Consider the following 22,378-nt stretch of genomic DNA (forward strand, 5'->3'; position numbering starts at 1 on the left):
TGAAATTGATTCTTATCACTGTATATAGAAATAATGACGACAGAAGCAGTCTAAATAACATGAAAAACAAAAAAAGTTTAAATAACATAAAACTTACTGAATGCATTATAGAAATTTACATCCCAGAGTCTCTTTGATCAACTTAGACAACCCAACCATTTTGGAAGCAATAGTTTCCACATAGCTGAGAGAAAGAGTGAAATGTATTTATGAATGTACTTGTAAACACAACACATATTTGAACTTCCGAAGATTTTAAAATATTACCTTCTGCATCTTGAGTCATACATGAACAAATTACCATATGCTGATTGCTGAGGACTCTTTGGCCATATTATTCCTCAATTTAATGAAAACAAGAAAACAGAACCAAGAACAAACCTACAAAAGAATGAACAAAGGCACAAGCAACTAGTTTGTGAAGAAAAATCTGCTCTCATTATTGATCAATACTATCAAAATACAAATGGATTCTACAGAAGAATTTGCACATATCACAATGTAATAGATCCCATGTAATTTGGTTAACAGACGAAGAAGAAAGAGCTCTCATATCAGGCTCTGCTTGTCAGCTTCTATTTATACTGGAAACGCATTAACAAATTATAACTAAATCTGCCACGTAAGCAAAAAATATCAAACAGAAATCTTTAACTAAAGTCAATATGCATAATGTCCACAAGTTCTTCTCATTTTTCATTTGAGTCCAAAAACTCAAATGCTTATATCTTCACATTATCCACCTTGCAATTGATTCAGATAATCCCTTCAACAAAGCATTATCTAAAAACCCTTCAATCAATTACAATTCACTCCTGAATTTAGTTTGATTTGGGCAAAACACCCATTAAGTTTATATATAACTCAAATTTTACAGTAGGAAGCACTTTAGTAAGTGCATTAGCAGGATTTACATCTGTATGGATCTTGCACACAGCCACAGCTCCCCCTTACAATTTCATCTCTGATAAACTGCAACTTTACATCTATATGCTTGGACTACTGATGATAGACCTGATTTTTAATCAATTGAGTGGCACTTTGATTATCACATAAATCTTGGTTTGTTTCCTGATTCAACTAAAGTTCATTGAGAACACCTTTAATCGACACGGCCTCCTTAACTACCTTTGTTGCTATAACAAATTTAGCCTTAGTTGAAGATAATGCCACCATTGGCTGGCTCTAGAGATGCTTTCCAACTTATCATGCACATATTTAACATAAACATATACCCTTAAATAGACCTTCTTTTATCCAAGTCTCCAGTAAAATTAGAATCCACATAATCCGCAACTTCATTTGCATCACTTTCTATACAACAAACCACAAGCAAAAGAACCTTTGAGATATCTCATTTTCCATTTGATTGCACTTCAATGAGTTTTGCTTAGACGACTAAAAAATCTGCTGACAACAGGTTGTATCAAGTCTAACGCAGACCACTGCATATATAAGGCTCTCTACAGCTTGTGCATATTGTATCTCATTCATCTGTAGCTTTTCAGCCTTTCAGGATTGTGCTGTTGACAACTTGAATTGGGGACCAAAAGGAGTTAGAACATGTTTGCAGTCATGCATATCAAACCTCTCTAAAACCTTCTTAATATACTTTTCTTAACTTAGAAACAAGGTATTGGCAACTCTATTTTTTTAGATTTCCAGGCCAAGGATCTTTTTGGCATTGCCAAGGTTCTTCATTTCAAACTATCCTTTTAACAATTTTTTTAATTGATGTATCTCATAGTTGTCTTTGCCTATAATTAGCATATCATCCACATAAAGAGGCAGATATACAACTCCACCTTGATCTGAGCCACCATAATGAACACAACTATCAAATTTGCTTTGGTGGTATTAATTTGTGATTATAACTCATCAAATCTTCCATACCATTATCTAGGAGATTTCTATGCAAGGACTTATATAGTAAACACATATGACCTTCTTTTCCTTTGCACTCACATCATTCAGGTTGAACCATTAGTATCTATTTTTCAAGATTACCATGAAGGAAGATAGTTTTAACATCCGTTTGTTCAAGCTCCATATCTAACAAAGTTAACAAATCCACACCCTTTTTTGTGTAAGCTCTCTAGCTACAAGCTTTGCTTTATACCTTGAAGGTTCAATACCTGGAATTCCCTCATTCTTCTTAAATATCCACATACAACTAACTAGCTTTCTATTGCCTGGGTTTGGTACAAGTGTCTAGGTATGGTTTCTTTGCAGGGAGTCCATCACTTTTTGCATAGAAAAAAACCATTTAACGTTATCCTCACTTTCAATAGGTTTAGAGTAACTTCTAGGCTCCTCAATGTCATCAACACTTAACAATGGGTAGGCAATTAAATCAATATAACCATACTTCACTAATGCTTTAGTTTGCCTTTTAATTCTGTCTTTAGCTAATTGATAGTTCTGCAAGTCAAATAGTTGCAAATCTGGTAGCGAAATGTCTTCAACTCCACCATTTGTTCCATTCTTATAATCATATTCCTCTTTTTCATGATATCTGTCATTAGAAAACTCCACCTTAAGCTTTGAAATGTCAATTACTATTTCAAAATTATTATCAGCGTATTCATCAAAGTTGGTTGTTACACTTTCTTTGAGTAATATAGATTTGTGGAACACTATATCCCTACTAATAATACACTTCTTTTGCTCTCCCCACCAGATCTTATACCCTTTAACTCTATTAGGGTATCCAATAAAGACCCTTTTCAAGGCTCTAATATCAAGCTTGCCTTGATTTTAGATGAACATAAATAGGACCTCACTAAAATTTTCATACTTTGCAGGCCTTCTTGACCATATATCTTTAGGTGTCTTAAACCCAATAGTAGATGATAAGCTTCTATTGACTAAACAAGTTGTATTCACAGCTTCTGTCCGAAAGCTTATTAGAGGGTGTAACCTGAAAGTTTCTTTGATAATTGCTTTCAAGTAATCTAGGTTTTGGATGTCCGGCTCTTCGATTTTGCTCTTTCCTTTGAATGCCTTTCTTACCTCTTCTTGTGCCTTCTTCATAACTCCATGGTTCTTTATTAGTTATGACATTTCCCATTCAATTGATGTTGCTGAAGTCTCACTCCCCGCAGTGAAAATGTCCTGAAATTCATAGATCTTGTTAGTCCATATAGTTATTGTCTTTTACAGTATATTGATCTTGTTGGTCTATATAGTTATTGTCTCGATTATGTATAATTATGGCATTAGTGTAAAGGACTTACCAAAATGATAGCTTTAATCTAGTTAATTGTGAGATGAAACTTACTCTTATTATCCTCCTCATAACTTAAAAGACTGTCAACAATATCTTCCTGATCATCAGCTTTGACATGATTCCCATTCCTTTGCAACCTATGTTCTATGAGAATTTCTTCAAGAATCTTATCCATCTTCTTATGAATGCTCAATACTCTAGCCTTGACCCATGTTATGGAACTAAGAAATTCGAGTGAAGGATACACGTCAAAGATGTCAAAGCCTCCAGCAAGGCTCATAATTTCCTCGAGCACATTGGAAATTAGGTGTCTACCTTAGCAATTTATCTTGAAATTTGCCTCTCCAATGCTGAATGCATGCATGTGTATGCAAGATGGTCAATTGATGCATTAACCAAATTTGAATGCTTATATTTGAGTTCCAATTTTGAATTTTTCAACACACGGGTCTCGTATCGTGCTCCCTTAAAATATTGGGAGTTAATAGATATTTGCCGCTGCTCCACGTTACAGTGAAAATGGAATGTAGCAATATGCATCTTTAATAGCTGCAAATTCAAGAATTTTTGCTTTTTGTATACGTTGGCCATGAACTCGATGATTTAATAGTGGTAATTAAAAAAGTTACAAGCAGAGCATAAATAGGAATAACGCTCTTCGTTTATAATAATATGTTAGGAAATTGGTGGGTGAAGCAGACATGCAGCTAAAATAAAATTGGAAGACAAATAAAGAACAAGCACAAAAGAGAACACTAGAAATTACTTGGTTCGGCTTTTAGCCTACGTCCATGGGCGAAAACAAAAGGAAATATTTTACTAGTAAAAAGAAGTTACAAGCACTACTAGAAAAATGGTCTTTACTGACTTTAGAATAGTGTCAGAAATTACTTTCACTGACACTTGTTAATTGTGTCAGTAATCTGGGAGTCAGAAAAATAGTGACACTTGTAAGTGGTGTCAATGATTACTATTACTACAGTATCACCGATATTATGACACCATAGTGTTAGTAGTTATTGATATTTTATTAGTGTCTATGATTATTGTTACCATGGTATCACTAGTTAATTTATTTTTTAAAAAATAAAAAATTAAATTGGATCATTGCCTATTGATTTATTTGTAAAATTAAAAGCACCACAAAATAATAAAAAGAAATTGATTTATATCACAAAATCTTTCATTTCACATTTAAATATTATTAGTATATATTACAAATTGAACTTCAATAGCCAAAATATGAGATATCCTACTCTCATAACTAAATAATCCAAATTCAATACATAAAATTAGTCTCTGTCCCTATCTGACCAACTTCCATCAGAATTAGCCTCATCACTTCTGCTTTCACTGTGATAATTGGAGCGCCTCCGACTCCAAGTTGTTTCATGAACTTGACGTTCATCATCATGGCTTCTGCCAGAACCACTTTTCACACGATCAGCCTCCCTTGATCTAGACCTTCTATAATGATGCCTATATAAGAAATTACAAAACCATAAATAACCAGAAGATTTCTAACATCAGCAGTAAATACATTAAATAATGAAAATTTGATCATAGTTTGGATCATCATCCCTTGTACATAAGTTTGCAATGCTACATCACCAAAGGCTTCTTGTTGAATCTAATTATTTTCTTGCCATGCTTGGAACATGGTCATTACGCCACATACTAATCATACATTTTTGCGTTTTAAACTCGAACAATAGACCAAAAAACCAACAGAAGAGCTTTCTTTAAATCTTGCATTGTGAGAACATCTTTTCATTATTCATTGCTTCTAAGAAAACCGAGTTAGGAGACTTGAAGAAAACACAAATGAAGAGAATGATACTATGAAGAAACCTCTCAAAATCATCGGTCAAACATGGAAGTTTAAACTAAAAAATTCAAATAACAGAAAGTGAATTAAATAAACAAGAGTTCATATATACCAAGTACAGTTTTTAGTGTCTATGACTAGTAATAAAAGCATACCTGTCGGCATTAGTTGAATCTATCTTGTTGCTCGTTTGTCCTGAGCGTTCTTGATTCCAGGTCCCAGATTCATCAGAATAACCAAATAAAGCAGCCATCTTTTTCACCCAATATCTCGGAGGTGGTTTATCCCAATCAGCCCATTCATAGTCTCCGCCAGGGTTGCAGAAACAGTGGATAAAATTGCAAGCCATTCCACGAGAGCATGTCTGTTAAAATATGCTCAACGAATATAATAAGAGTGTAAAGAAAAGAAGAAAAGAAACAAACTCATTTCATATCAAAAGAAAAATGGCAAAGAAAAAAGCAAGTGTGTAAGCCGCACAATTATAACTCTGAAAAATGAGACAATTGGCTGTACCTTTAGTCTTGACTTCATATATTCGCCACATATGGCAATCTTCCATCTAGTCACATTAATAAATTCACATGTGATCTGTCAAGAAACACACAAATAAATAAACCATCACCATCCAGAAAATGACAAGCTGTAAAATTCAGTAAACAATAATGTGTCGATTACAATTTAAGCATGGAGAAAAATTTCAGATTAGACTATGTCAACAGTGTCCACAGATAGTTAAAAGATGGGAGAATGTGCTGGCGTTCACTAAGCATATAATTTTTCACAGCTTAACCCATTGCAATTTTTCCAGTGTCAAGTCTAAAGGAAACTAGTCAGGAATCTTCTGTAAAGTAAATAAATAGTGAAACAACTATTCTCATAGCAATAAAATGAAATTATTTTAATACTTTTCTTCAACTTTCAGACCAATCAAACAAGTAAAGCAATTTTAGTACAATGCACAGCAATTTAAGCTGAATGGACAATTGGAACAATTGTGGAACTACTAGACCCCAACGAATACTGCAAAAACAACCCTTAAACAATGGCTTAAGAAAGTAGAAGCTTCTCTTAAGAAAGTAGAAGCTTCTCCTAGATCATGCCTTTTCAATCTCCCTTTGCTAAGAAAGCTGCCCTGGTATTTAAGACTATCCAAATCCTATCAACATGTTGGGACATTCAAATACAGCCTCCAAGAAGACATGCTGTAAGCTTTACAACTGAAGTCTATCGGATAAACCAAATCTTATACCAAATGCCAAGAGCTTTAATTCAACCCATTTTAACAGGCACCAATTACCAGGAATTGGTAATCCGACAGGGAAAGGAAGAAAAAGGAACAAAAAATTAAATTTGAGAAGAAAAAGGAACAAAAAATAGGGAAAGGAAGTCAAGACTACGAAATAATTATTCAATAAGCTGAAAAATTATCATATATCATGCACGTTTTATTGAAATTGATGATCATATATACACTCACTCACGCAACACACTCACTACTACACACATGTCCATAAGAGACAACCAATAAAGTTAGAAAAGAACATACAATGCAAGCCAAGACCACCGCAAACAGGACATGCTGTGATGTTTGATAAAAAGCCAAGACAAAAGTAGAGGGCACGACAAACTTTTTTTTCCTTCTTAAATATTGATGTTGATAAATGGCTGGTTGAATTTGACAGACGAGCAAGTACTTCTCAGATCTTTGGAAAAAAAAATGCTTTTGATTATTCCAGCAAACACCATAGTCCATAATCACCCCAAAAAAAAAAAGCATTTGAACCTGATAAGAAAAAGGAACAAAAAAAAAGCATTGTCCTTGCTTTGAGATTCTTTCATCATCTATAAGAAAATTAAGACAGTAAGATGCTGCACGATATTCAATATAGTAAAAAGCAGTTGAAGAATATCCTGTAGAGCATTTTAATGAGCAAACAATCCAAAGGTTCCAGAGGCATACTTTATCATAGTTAGCTTCAAGCTTGATAAGTGATGCAAAAACATTTTGATACTGCATGAAATAAGAGAGAAAACAACAACTACAATTAGCAGCCATAAGACAGACTGTAACTTTCCGCAAAATTCTCATGTAAAAATACCGAATCTAATTTTTGCATCAAACACAGAACCCGATATGCATCTTCATACTTCAAAGCTACAGGCCGAGGCTCATCATCAACACCAGGCTTCTCAAGATCCTCAAGTGTTGCATCAGGATTTGTCTTCCATAGTTCTTCTACCTTGTTTATTTGTTGAGCACTAATCTGGCGTGCTCTCAACTGCTCCTGTTCAGATGGGATCTGTGAAGTGCAATACATCATTAACAGGTTGAAAAAACAAAGCATCACATCCTAAAAAATCAATAATACAACATTTACATACTACATTTATAAAATGACATTACACATATGTTCCCAAAGACAAAATAAAAAATTATACAATTTGTAAGTAATCCCGTTCAAATGGGATCTGTTAAGCACAACATGTTGTTAGCAGGTTGAAAAAACAATGAATCACATCATAACAAAAACAACATCTACCTACTGTACACACAGATCGGACACATAAGTTCTTAGAAAATGAAAATATTCAGCAAATTATAAGTGATGATGCGGTAGCGAATCAACAGTACCATGTCATGTTATATGCAAAAGTTTGTATAGATTGCTCATAAGCTGAGTCTAATAATAATAACAATAATAACAACAACAACAACAACAATAATAATAATAATTTTTATTAACTATTAAGAGAATAATTAATATTTTATTATTAGTTTATCATAATTTTGTAACTATATATTTAAATATTTAATTTTACAATTACTAATTCAATTATAACACAACAATATTATTTGAACTGCAGTGAAGCAAATTACACCTAATTTTATTTGAATTATTAATATTATAATTGGACTTGAACTCCATTTAATGAAAATGCAACTTTTTATTTATCATAAAAAATAAAAAATATTTCGTTCATGATTTTATTTTTTTGTGTATAAATATGAAAAACATTTTATTCACAAATCACAAATGAAACATATCACCGTTAACTAAGTAACGATTTCAATGAAATATCAATTGTCGTAAAATTTTGATATATCATTTATAAAATCGTGATATTTATAATTTTGTTTATTAAAATTATGATATTTATTTATTTATTTAATAAATGATAAACATAAAACAATTAGAATTTTTTAAAACTAAAATTAATTTAATAAAATATATTAAAAATTTTAATTTTAAAATATTTATAAAATCATAACATTTTATTTTTACTTTTTATTAAAAAATTACTTTAATATACTTTTGCCCACGTTCTATTAATGGCCCACAGGTCGCGTGCTAGCCCACCAACAAAGCATGCTTATTACGTGCCATTTTGCGTGCCGTGCTTTGGCCCACCGCTAAACATGCCGTGCTTTTAAGACCCACGTGTGTGTCGTACAGTGCCGCGTGCCTTGCTGAAACGTGCTCGTGCCGTGCCCATGCCATGCAACGTGCCGTCCGGTTCGTTGGGAACCTTTAATTGTTAGGTCCATCTCATTTGGGTGGTACAAGCCCAAAGTTTTATAAATTTGGGTAGTTAAGTAATTAAAAAAACTTGAGGGTTAGATGAAATTTTCTATTAAATTTAGGTTTTGAAAACAATATATAAAGAAGAATAAGTGGGGCTGACAAGCTACAAATGCGGGGGAGAAGCCAAAACAAAAATTTCCGCCAGCCAAAACGAACCGAAATTTTTCAATTCGATGTAGTTGGATTTGTTACGAAGCTCGCTCGGTTGGGTTCATAGTACAACCGGTCAAACTAGTTTGGATCGGTTTGAGCAAACACCATTCCAAACTGGTTTGTGCTTATTCCTAGTTGCCCCAATAATGAGTTCATGATTTTTATTTGGGTTCCTCTATTATGCTGTAATTTTTTTTTGCAACATCAATAATGTTTTAATTGTGCACCATTAGATTTAATCAATGGTACACAATATTTGTAGTAAAGAAAAAATAAATAATTTAAAAATAATCGGAAACAGTTTGCTAACCGTTAAAGGTAGAGGATTTTTGTAAAATAATTATGACCACCCTTAGAGTTTGAAGCAATTTCAACATATTTTATTTAAAATTACTTTTCAACCCTCCTTTAAATTTGAAATGTAGTAATCTCTTTTAAATAAATCTTCCAAAATCTATTACTGTTAAGTTTAAAATATAATATCAAGTAGGTTATTTAACTCAAATCAAATAAATAAGTTACAATTGCAAAATTTATATATGATATAACACTAATAAATAACACAACTAAGTACATATACTTAAGTAAATGTCATAATTACATCAATAAACTCATTGGTGAGATTGCTTATGATATAAAAAAAAAAATACTTGATCACACATGTTTTAATAAAATTTAATATCGTATATTAAAATACTCATTATTTTATATAATATTAAGGACCATTACATAATTGATCATGAAGTATTTATTGTTTTTAACACCTATTTAACATATTTATTCTCTGAACTTTTTGTTTATCTTACAATTAATATTCCTACATGATAGGAATTTTAAGTTTTATAAGCCTATATAGTTTCATTTTATTTTCAAATACCATTTTGTTAATTTCATTAAAAGGTAAATCTAATATATATTCCTAATAAGCTTTAGTTTATGAATTATGAAATATTATTTTATTGATATCCTTTGATTGTAATTATAAATTTTATGTTATTAAGAGTCATTACTTTATTATGATAATTAATAGTGACAATAAATAAAATATTGTCTCCAATAATATTTATGTGGGAAAAATATGAAAGAAAATCTTTTATATTTTTATTTACATGGTAGGAAATTATCTGAGCCTTATAAAATTTAACTTTCACAAACTTGTTTTCATTTTATTTTTAAATGTCACTTTGTTAATTTCATAAAAGTTAAATCTAACACATATTCCTAATTAACTTTAGTTTATCAATCATGAAAGATTATTTTATTGTTATTCTTTGATAGTAATTATAAAATTTTTATGTTACAAAGAGTCATTACTTCTATTATGATAATTAATAGTGACAATAAATAAAATATTACATCAAATAATATTTAATGGACAAAATGAGAAAAAAAATCATTGTATGTTTTTATATTTCCATTATAAAGACATGATTTGAGATACTTTAACTTAAAATTTTGACACAATATTTAAGACATTAATATCTCATAGTCTAATGGTTGATATTGAAAGTCAAAGCAACATTTCATAATGTTATATCCTCCACCATTGAATTGCATGAAATAAATAGTTTAATTTTGGTTAAAAATTTAAATCAAAATATTTCTCATTCTATAGTTATATAGACATATGTACTTTTCAATAATAATTGGTGTGTAAAATATTTCTCATTTGTTGTGACTCATATTGTATTATTAGTAAAACATATCTAAAAAAGTTTATGGAATACAAGTTATGCAATCCAAGAGGGGGGTGAATTGGTATTTTAAAATTTATCCTAACCAAACCACATAACAATCCAATCTAATGCTTTAATAAATTCGAAAACAATAAATTCAATAAAGGCAAAATAATAAATGAGTAACGGAAGAGAAAACAAACGCAATGATTTTTACGTGGTTCGGCAATCTCCGCCTATATCTATGCCTCCAAGCAATCCAAGCTTGAGGATTTCACTATCCAAGCCTTCCAAGACTTCAAATGCTTACAATTGACTTCTAAGGTATTAATGAACCTTTACAACAAAGAGATTATCTCTCAATCTCTTCATTCAAGTGTCTCACACACTTAAACATTCACAAATTTAATGAGGAAATGAAAATTACAACAAAAACTCTCTCTTAAAAAGTAAATATACAAATTGAAGAACAAAGATGATTTAATGTATAATAATTTGCGAAATGAGAGCTCAATATATGTTGTGTGCTTTTTGTTTTTACTTGCAAGAGAGCTTGAAAATGAATTGGATTTGAGTTTATATAGTTTGAGCCCAAAAACTAGTTGTTATGTGTTTTCTGATGATAACCGGCTTGCTGCTTTCGGAATCCAGTTAGCTGCTTTTATGTTACAGTTACAACAAATATTTGAATTTTAGAACATCCGGTATGCCGCTTTCGAAATCCGGATAACCGCTTTCATTTCAGTAAGCTACTGCTGAAAATTCGGTCTACCGCTGGTCAAATCCTGTTAGCCGCTTGCTACAGTGAACTATTTTCTTAAATTATAGTTTTATCTCAAAACTTTATATAACTATATTATGGCCCAAAATGTTATGAAAATTTTTAAATAGGATCAATTTCAGAATTTCTAAATAATGCTTTGTTATTCTCAAAACTTTTAGAAATTATGATATGGCCCAAAATATATGAAATTATAGAATGACCTAAAATATTTAAATATTTTCAAATAGGTCCAAATCCGAAATTCAACATAATATTTATTAAAATCAAAGATGGCAAAACTCTTTCATTTTAGTTTACATCTTGAAGAAAAATTTAATTTCATAAAAATCATTTTCTTGTTATTAAAGCACAATATATAAATCTTTGTTTATCCAAAACATGTGGTTTCTTATCATCAAAATCAACATTTGTAGCCCTTTAGGCTAACAGTTTATTGCAATGCCTTCTATTATCATTATTGTTTAGGTATTAATGGTTTGTAATTAAATTCATACAATACAAATTATTATAAGACTTTATGTAATATCTTTATATAAAGTATTATTGAAATAACATTACTTGTTAATTCATTTATTTTAATGCTATTAAATATATTTCTAATACTAAATGTGAAAGCAAAAAAATGCAAAATGGTAAAGTGAGAGAATTAATAATAATTTTAATTCCAAATTATTTGTATTTCTTTCATTTTTTTGGTGATTTAAAATATTTATCAATTGATTAGATAAAAAATAATTTAAAGTATGAATAAATATCACAACTTGTAGATTACTTGTTACATAATTACTTATCCATTAAAATTAAATTAAGGGTGAAGATTCTAATATTAAATCCAATGATCCCTTTATTAAATGTGAGATTTTTATCCATTATAATATAAATTTTCTTTTATCAATTAATTGAAAATAAAAAAAATTTATATTTACTTGCAACCTGAAGATTACCTGATATTATTTACATAGTTAATTTTTTATTCACTATATCAAATGAATGGTAGAGATGAAAACACTAAAATCCAAGAGTCCACAACAATTTCATTATCAATGTTGTAAAAACTCATACAATATTATAGAGAAATCTTAAACAAAAAGTTCAGAGAATAGGTTTGTTAAATGGGTGTTAAAAATAATATATACTTCATGATCAATTATACAATGGTCCTTAATATTATATAAAATAATGAGAATTTTAATATGCGATATTAAATTTTATTAAAACATGTTTGGTCAAGTATTTTTTAGGTTACAATCAATCTCACCAATGAGTTTATTGATGTAATTATGATATTTACTTAAGTATATGTACTTAGTTGTGTTATTTATTAGTGTTATATCATATATAAATTTTGCAATTGCTACTTATTTATTTGATTTTTGTTAAATAACGTACTTGATATTATATTTTATACTTAATTGTAATTGATTTTGGAAGATTTACTTAAAAAAGATTATCACATTACAAATTTAAAGGAGAGTTGAAAAGTAATTTTAAATAAACTATGCTATTTAAGTGAAATTACTTTAAACTCTAAGGGTGGTCACAGTTATTTTACAAAAATCTGAACGGTTAACAAACAGTTTACGCAATTAAAGTTTAAAGATTAGAGGTGATTTGCTGTAAATTGTTTAGTTTCAGGTTGTGATTGAGGTGATTTGCTAGATGGTGATGATGGACCTTTATTCTGGTGGCTCTGATGAGGAGTTTGATAGAGAGACGAATTTAGATAGAGAGTGGCAGAGGAGACGTGATCAATTCCACACTATATGTTAATCTCTAATTTTAAAGCAAGACATGCTATGCATTGTTTAGTTTCAGGTTGTGATTGAGGTGATTTGCTGGATGGTGATGATGGATCTTTATTCTGGTGGCTCTAATGAGGAGTTTGATAGAGAGACTAATTTAGACAGAGAGTGGCAGAGGAGACGTGATCAATTCCACACTATATGTTAATTTTGTCTTCATATTTTTCCTTTGTGCAAAGGTATGATACTTTCCAAACCTACACTAATATCATCGTTGAAACTCTACATTGGATATCGTGATGGATTTTTGCAGGGAAAGAAGCCTCTGCACAAGAGGGATTTAATATCGGCTTTAAGGAGTCATTTCATTCTGGATACAATTGGGGTCTAGTTAGAGGTGTTACCAGGTATGCTAATAAGAAAATGAAAAAAATTATATAAATATAAGTCGTATGTAGCTTTGCGTAAAAAAATTGAATTTCTTGGGTTCATGAGATATATACATGTATGCGTATTTTGTTTAATTAGATTATGGTTTTTCCTTCTTGAAGTGCCCTGGTTTGCCTTCTCAATGAGCTGAAAGAGATGTTGATTGAAATACAAGAGAAACGAAACAAATTCCAGAACCTGCATGAATATATGCATTCTCTTTCAACAACAGATGCCCTGAAGTTGTTTCATGATGATATATTGACTGAGAAAGCAGCGGAACAGAGTGAGCACGCTGAAGCTGGCTCCAATGTAATGGGTTTGCAAAATCAAAGTTCAGACCGCAGTTGTCTAGAAAATCACTTTGGAGAGCTTGAATCAATTATTCTTGAAACGCCTGCGATTCAAGTACCTTTAGGAGTTCAAAAGTAGTTGGTGGCATTGTGTAATGAGATTGTGAAATGATAGTTCGCACCGGCATGGATATGTTATAATCTGCCTACAGCGAGGCAGCAAATTTTGTAGGATCTCATTATTTGAAGAAAATATTGTTCCATTCCATAATCTATAACTGTGATCTTGTCAGAAAAACAGGAACTGAGATTATATTTGTGTGAAGAGTATTGAATAGGCAGTAATATACTTACATTTACAAATCAACTCATTAATTATGGAAAATATAGGCATAATTAACAAAGACAAAGAGAGCAAATGAACAGAATGATTGATTTTTCCTATTGAGAACATTGATGATGAATTAACTATAGCCAAGAATCATTTCATTCTGAATCCAATTTGCCTCTTGTCCTCAAGCAACCCATCTGCATCTTGAAACTGAATGTTGATATTCTTATTGGTTACTCCTAAGTGTTGGAGTCGGCAACTTCAGTCACTTAGGATACATTGATTCATCAGTAGAGAAGTGCAAATGGTTATTAGTCAGGCATAAATTGAGTTAATTTATCACCATTAGTACATAATAACAGACATTCATTAATAAATTAAGGCTCCCACTAAAGCAGCAACAAATGATAGATTTATAGCATCCAGTTGAAGAAACTAGACACCATATTTTCTACTATTTATTGCACTACTGAAATAGACTCTTCACTTTAACTACTTAGGAGAACCAGTAACAGTATTTGTAGTCCTATCTTCCTTTTGACCATTGGTCCATCCAGTTGATTTTCTTGTACGTTTGTGAAGCAGCCTACTCTTAAAACATGGCTAACTTGCATGGCCCTAGCCCGCATTCGAAATAACATACTGAGTCACACAAGAGTTTAGCATATTTAATAAATATACGAGAAAGGTCCTAGAATTGATTTTTTCTTGTTTACCTGAGCTATCAACATCAGCTACAAGCATGCATTGGTCTTGCAGGAGCAAAGATTGCTGAGGAATGCCTGAGATGTGTGTCAAATTTAGGTACTTGGATGACTGTTTCGAAGGCTTCGGCTCGTAGTGCCACCTCCTCTTAATACTACAACCAAATTCAGATCTATTCAGATAAGTGAAAAACAAACACTACCTAAAGTAAGAACTCCTATATAACTTTAGGCCGTCATCCATCTTCCTTGGCATCGTGTGTCACTTCTAGTCGGCGGCTGTGATTGATTTACTTTTGAGGTTGTGGCTTTGTATTTTCAGTTTCTGGAAATTGAGCCATGATTTTAGGTCTTCTTAGGTTTGATTTCTTAATGGATTGTTTGTAAAATGTTATAAACAAATAATTCAAATTGTCACTGAGCACCTTGATTTCTTTTTTTCCTTTCTCTTGTCTGAACCTGATCTGATGTAATCATGTAACCTAGCCGAAATGAACCGGAATTTTCCAATTTGATGGGGTTCGATCTGTTACGAAGCTCGCCCGGTCGGGTTCATATTACAACTGGTTAAACCGGTCTGGAAGCTTGAGCAAACACCGACCCAAACCGGTTCGTGCCTATTCCGAGTTGCCCCAATAATGCGTTTATGATTTTTATTTATAGATCAGGCATTGAAGATTAGAGAGTTCTTCTTTAATGGACTAGAACTGTCAAAGCAATTTGCGGGATTCAGCATAAAACTAATCACACAACTCAATAAACTTTTTTATATGAAATTTTATATTTAATAAACTTTTTTCTGAGTAACAGAGAGGCAATACTAGTCAATTGTATGAGACTTTGTATTTTTGTTTGAGTTTTGTGAACCAGTGATGATCAATAAATAATCATGTTAGAAATTGGATTTTATTTTATAAATTATTATTATTTTTGCTTTTGGTTTTGTAGAAGAAGGGGACTTTTGCTAAAGAGTTTTACTTTGAGAGTTTGCAGTTATCAAAATTAGAATTGGATCCTCCTTTGACTATCAATAGTAAGAATTATTTGATTTAGCGAGCATTTGGGGCAGTTGTGCTGCGGCCCATGCTTTATTCTAGGGGAATATTCCCTAGAATATAGGGTGGAGAGCAAATAGATCCTTAAACGATATTATTTGATATAAATGACCTTTTTTTTTTCTTACCAATATTAAAGTTGTATGTGAAATGCTTTTTGATAAGTTTATAAGCTGAGTAAGAGAAAACGGTTTATTCTCTAGAAAATTGAAATGCATCCAATTTCTTTTGTTTAAGCACAGAATGTTAGGTGTAGATTAAATTGCATGTTAACGTTGAAAAAGATATCTCTGCGTGGATGTTGTGATGGAAAAGTTCCTTTTTAAAGTAAGACATGCAATGCATTGTTTAGTTTCAGGTTGTGCTGGAACTTTTCCATCAACGAACGTCATGACACGACTTTGACATTTTTTAGCCATTTCAGCCCACAACGAACGTCAGTACGTCTAATCAACAAAAGCAGTGAAAGACAGTGCGATTCAGAGTTCATACCACTAGCTCCACACAACCTAAAGCATTCATGGGCATTGGATGAGGACCATTCTTGATAAATCCATGAAAAAAAGATCTAGATTGAGCAATTAAACTAATTTTCTTTGAGAGAAAGTGCCATGATTATACATTTGAGCGTGTGTGTGTATTAAAATTGATATTTTAGTTTTTACTTCCCTTAAAATTCAAACTTGAATGGTCAGTTAAAGAAAATTGTTTAAAAATAACTCGATCAAGTCCCTTGTTAAAAAGTCAAAAGTCACATGTTTGGTGAAACTTTCCTACAAATGCCAAGCCATTTCGTTTAGTGAAAGCATCCCAAAAATGTAGGATTATAGAGAGCTTAGATGAAGAGCTCTCTAAGAGTGCAAAGAGAGTTCTCTATGAGACAGTCCAGAGAAAGGGAGTATCTGCAAGTGAGCTATTAGAAAGTTTGGGAGAGCGTTTCCTCGGGTGTTCAGTTCAGTTCTACATTATTTGTAGAGATATGAGAAAATATGTGTCTTGAGAAAATTATTTTCTTTGAGATGTATAAGAGTACTAAGTGTATTTAGGTATTGGGGAAGATAAGGTTTTGTTACTCAAATTTGTACTCTGTTAATTGTTAGTAAAATAATTATTCTCTCTTTCCTTCGTGGACATAGACTTTATTGCCGAACCATATTAAATTTTTGTGTCTATTATTTTTCTATGAAAATTTGGTGCTTATTGATTTCGGTTTGCGCACAAGTGGTATCAAACCACAAGAAATGATGCTTCCAAAGCACATTGTCACCAACTTTTAATAACATTATGTTATGGTTAAGAAATTAGTAAATTCAGCCATATAAATTCAAAATTTACATATAATTCAATAATTTTGAAAGTATCTCTTGCCAGTATTAGCGTCTCCTATTAAGATCTTACGCAGTTTTCAGGGTCGAAACAAGGATTCTAGTTTTGGGGGCCCGGTGTGTCTGTGGGGCGAGCGAAAATCAAGAAGTCACAAATTTAAGTTTGCTATGACATAAAATAAGGACCACAATGCAGAAATACAAACTTGATTAGCATCGATATTGAAAATTAAGGGGCATACGTAATATATGTATGAGTGTTGATCTGGTCCAGGCCTGGACTCCATTAAAGTCCAGAAAAGCTATTAAATTATGTGGATTAAATCACAGACAACTATATCAAATTGATTGTATATAAATATCAACCACGATATTTATAGCTGAGAAGTTCGCAAATACTAGCAAGAGGTGCTTTCATAATCAACTATCCATTTCTCAGCTATCCTCATCAAGTGACACGGCTTAGACCCACCAAGAAGAAAACACATGCATGATCGCATGCATTCTATCATGATACAATAAATTAAAATGGTAGAAATTGCAAGGTGGGTGGTGGTTAGAGATGGGGCATAATATCTAGTAACAAGCATATATTTGTAATATGTTTAATTGAACGGAAATGAGATTGTGAAGAAGCAATAAGACAATCTCGAAATAATGTCATATAATTCATGATTAAGATTACAGTTCTTTCACGTTCTTGACTTACATATTGAATTCATTCAAAGTCCCGATAGTGGCTCTATATATATTTCGCCTTCTTAACTTACATGTTGCATTCATTCAAAGGACCTGTTTTGGGATTACTTTTAAGAGGTTCAAAAGTTATTTTGAAAAGTTAAAATTAATTCAAAGGACCCGAAAAAATGAAATTAATAATATAAAATATTTATTTTAGTTATTAATTTTTATATATACACAATCAAATATTATATATATATATATATTTTTATAAATGTGTAAATAAATTGTATTCAACGTTATGTCCAATTTAATTTTCTATATTCTTGCAGCAGTTTAAAGTAAGATTACCAAACACATATAACTACTTTTAAAACTCTCAGAACTTTTAAACAAATTTTACTAAATATTTAATTGATTCTCTTGACAGTTGATTATTTCTATAGCATAGCTAACAACAATTATTTTAAAAGATACAATATTACCAAACAAGCCCAAAGTCCTAGTATCAACTCGATTTAAACGCAATAACCCATAAAGGACTACCTAATATTTCAGTTTTATGACAATAGGCATGTTCTAATGAACCGATTATTTACGTTACTATGTAATATATATGCTCCTTTTTTTCATATTATAATAATATGGAAACAACAAACTTAATGAACCAATTATTTATGAACCAATTCGTTTAATGAACCAATTATTTATGTTAATATTAGGGATGTCAATGGGGTGGGTTCGGGTGGGGATCATGATCCCCGAACCCAAACCCAATTTAGAAGCAATCCCCCGAACCCGCCCCATACTAGAAAAATTGTAATGGGGAATTGTTTAGGTATATCCCTGAAAATCTCCGAATTGAGCGGGGATTAAAACGGGGACCTGATCCCCATTTTTTAAATAATAATTTCTAAATATTTCAGTTTTCCTTTTTTTTTAATAATAATAATTCTAAAAACCTCCATATTTAGAAATAAAATTACAAATAATCAAATTTCATATTAGAAATAAAATTACAAGTGATCAAATTTTAACAACCTCCACATAAATAAAAACATAATAATTTTAAGCCTTCAACATAATTACAAATGATTAAATTTTATATGACAAATCAAAATAATTTTAAGTCTTCAACATAAACTTGTAGCCATCACCATTGATGCACATTCTAAGATTCTTCATAAACCTATAACAACATAAACAAAAAAAAAATTAATAAAAACATGTTTTAACAATTCAACTTAATAAATACTAGACAAGATAATATAAACTAAAACTATATACCTCTATAGCCTCTACATCTGTTTCAATCTCTGGCTCCTCATCAAGAATCTTGGCATATGCTGGAGAGGTCGATGCCACAACTACTTAAAAAATATAAATATAAATATCAAGTTAATTATTAGTTAATTTAAATAAATAAAAATACAAAAATTAAAATGCAAACCATATACCTCCACAAAGAGCACGTATCCAACTTTGACTACACATCAAAGCCTCCAATGTGCTTGGATGAAGTCTATTGCGATATGGGCTTACAAATCGACCACCAGTGCTGAAAGCAAATTCAGAAGCAACAGTGGTAACTGGAATAGCCAAAATATCTCTTGCAATTTGAGACAATATAGGATAGTTATCACCATTCACCTTCCATCAAGCCAATAAGCAAAATTTTAAAATGAAAATAAAACTAGCATTTTACTAGAAGCAAACAATTAAGAACTATGCAGATACAAAACATTAAATCTGATTTTACCATGTACTGGATTTAAAACCAACTAGTACTAAGATATTTAAGAGATAAAATACAAATACTCGCTTATTCTTTGGCTGCAACGAACATTTACTAATTGAGCATCTATAATTTCTAGTTATATTTAATGGTTAATGATGCTTAATTGACTTATAGAATGCCAAAGGTAATATAAAAACTAAATTCTGGAAGTTATTAAATTTCTCCTAAAAAATATGATCCCACTGCCCCTTCTGCTGATTTGGGTTTGAAGAATTTTAGAGTAAGAGAACAGTTGTCATTTCCACTCTGAACTCACTTTCACCTAAAACAGCTAACAGAACAGTTGTCATTTCCTTACATAACTTGCAGCAGTCTCATAATTTGCAACAGTCTCATAATTTGCAATTAATTGCATGCTCTTTCTCTGTTTATCTTTAAAGAACCAGATATTCAAGAGCCCATGAAGCAGCATCAGGAATTAAGCAAAACCAACAGCATGTCACACTCCACAGCAGCAACAACGACGTCTCGTTTGAGAGCCAACTCTAAAACTAGAGAGTCGCCAAAGCAAGAAGCTGGCATTAATGGTGTGTCTTTATCACCTGAACTAAAAGCAAGAGCAAAATCTGTACCCCCAGATGTGAAAACCAATAATATTTCAAAAAGCAGGATGGCTTTGGTTCTGAACAAACCCAAATCAGCAGAAGGGGCAGTGGGATCCCATAAAGAATGCCAAAGGAAATATTATTACCCAAGTTTGTCAATACCTCAATTTATTATTCTGCTCAACAAAAGTAAATTAATTAATTAAAATAATAAATAAAAAATGTCCTCTTGGATGTTTCAGCAAACTAAAATAGAACTAGTTAAATTCCTTCAGCTTCGAAACTAGCTAGCTAAAGGAAAATGTTAAGAATAATGCAAAAACGAGAATAAATATCAGATAAAAAGTGCCACTTGCATAGTACATAGATTATTAACATAGAGCCATTAGTCATTTTTAAATACACTAAAGAGGCACATAAAATGATGCGTAAGAGTAATGCATGCATATATAATGTTTCCATATTTCCTGTTTTTTAAAGAATTCTACAGTGGATTGAGCTGCCTTAATTGCCGTACGTGGAAATTCCACTCTAGCCCAAATCTTAAGTGCTAAACTAGTTTCTTTACACCTCTAATGGTTGCTATGCAAATAATTCATGTGTTCCAAACCTAAAAAAAAAAGGGGTTCTGTAAATTGTTTTGTGTCACCTGTCTATCATTTTGGTTCCCTCACGTAGCTGCCAAAAGAAAAGAAAAGCAAGCGGGCAATATGCAAGCAAGCAATTAAACCCTGGAAATTTAACACAGAGCTAAAAGAAAATCATGACTACCCAAGCTATAAACCAATTAAACCCTTAAAGTTTCAGTTGATAGCACAGGCAAACTAATAAAGCTAATATTACTGACAAACAAATTGCAGCCAGTATCCAAAGGAAGTGCTAAAAATGACAATCAGATGCAACTCAATGACTCATTACTGACAAACAAACACACGCACAGAGACACCCAAATCAATGAAACCAGATGCAATTCGAAATAAATAAACAAAGAAAGAAAAGTAGAAAAGGCAAAAACCTTGCTGCAGGAGAACCAACAAGTGCAGCTGAGTGTTGGTCGGTGACGACGAACGGTGGCGGCTGACCGGCTGTTAGTGATGACGGCAGCTCACGAACTGTTAGGGTTTCTTTTGGGGGAAAAAATTTGATTCGATGGCATTACAATTTCTAATTTCAAAGTTTAAAATATTAGATTTTTTTTTTTGTTTTTATTTTCAGGTTGAGTTAGGGGATCCGGAAAATCTCCAAACCCGAACCTGAAACGTTTTGGGGTTTTAGACTCATACCCAAATAGACCCAAATTTATTTTCAGACTTTTTTGGGGCCCCATACTCACCCCAAATTAAGCGGGGCCCCGCAGGTTTGGAGCCCCGTGGGTATTGTTGCCAACTCTAGTTAATATGTAATATATATGCTGTGCAATTCGTTTTATTTTTTCATGTTATAATAACATGGAAACAACAAACTTTACTAACGCAGCTGACAATACGTGAGAACTATGAAACTGAGTGGGCAAAGAATAAAATTTACCTAGATAAAGTTCATTTACTCAATATTCAATGCTTGGGGTCCAGGACCTCCATAATTCCAATCCTCTGTACATATATTGCTCATGGAGATATCAATTATCAGAATATAATTTGAATTATTCTTTTGAATTGGAGTTAAGAATTATTCCTGTTAATTACATGGTACATATTCATATTCATTTGTGTTTTGCTCCAAAATGGGACAAGCTCAGTTGATACAAATCCCAAGTCTTATAAAATCTGAGGTAAATAATATTTGTTTTTTTGCTTGTCATTCAATATGTTAAAACACATGTACTTTCTCTTTTTCTTGTTTGTCTATTGAAGTCTTACAAAACTAAATTAACTATTTTATCCTATGGCTTTATATTTCAATTCTTATAACTTTTGTTACCATATGGCTTTAGTTTAAATATTTGTCGAGATCTTGCCCATAGCTGCCATTGCTGAATCTCGAAAGGAGAAGATGATGAAGGCAGAAAACTAAGGAAAGTGGATTAGGAGAAAATAATAATAATAATAATAATAATAATAATAATAATAATAATAGTGAATGAAAGAGAAGACTTGGATTTGTTTATGAAAATTTGCTATTTTACTTTTCTAATTTAAGACATTGTTTTTCTAAAACGATTTTCTCTTGTCTCAAGAATTTCAAAAAATTTAAGAAAAAAATGAGATTAGAAGAAGAT

At 31.5% G+C, this 22,378-nt stretch overlaps 1 protein-coding gene across 2 annotated transcripts; it reads right to left on the reverse strand.

Moving 5' to 3' along the window:
- Positions 1–4,422: 4,422 nt before the first annotated feature.
- On the reverse strand, positions 4,423–6,353 carry LOC102608207 (zinc finger CCCH domain-containing protein 16-like). Of its 2 annotated transcripts, XM_052435448.1 has the most exons (3): positions 5,574–6,322; positions 5,213–5,421; positions 4,500–4,708 (listed from the first exon to the last, which is right to left on the reverse strand). In XM_052435448.1, exons 1-3 carry the CDS (start codon positions 5,589–5,591, stop codon positions 4,522–4,524), a joined length of 414 nt encoding a protein of 137 aa, XP_052291408.1. In that variant the 5' UTR covers positions 5,592–6,322; the 3' UTR covers positions 4,500–4,521. The 2 variants fall into 2 exon arrangements, 1 of the variants encoding a protein (XP_052291408.1); XR_008052522.1 differs by lacking the exon at positions 5,213–5,421 and having other exon boundaries at positions 4,423–4,708; positions 5,574–6,353.
- Positions 6,354–22,378: the final 16,025 nt, after the last annotated feature.

This window comes from Citrus sinensis, chromosome 2 (genome assembly GCF_022201045.2).
Source record: "Citrus sinensis cultivar Valencia sweet orange chromosome 2, DVS_A1.0, whole genome shotgun sequence".
NCBI classification, from domain to species: domain Eukaryota; kingdom Viridiplantae; phylum Streptophyta; class Magnoliopsida; order Sapindales; family Rutaceae; genus Citrus; species Citrus sinensis.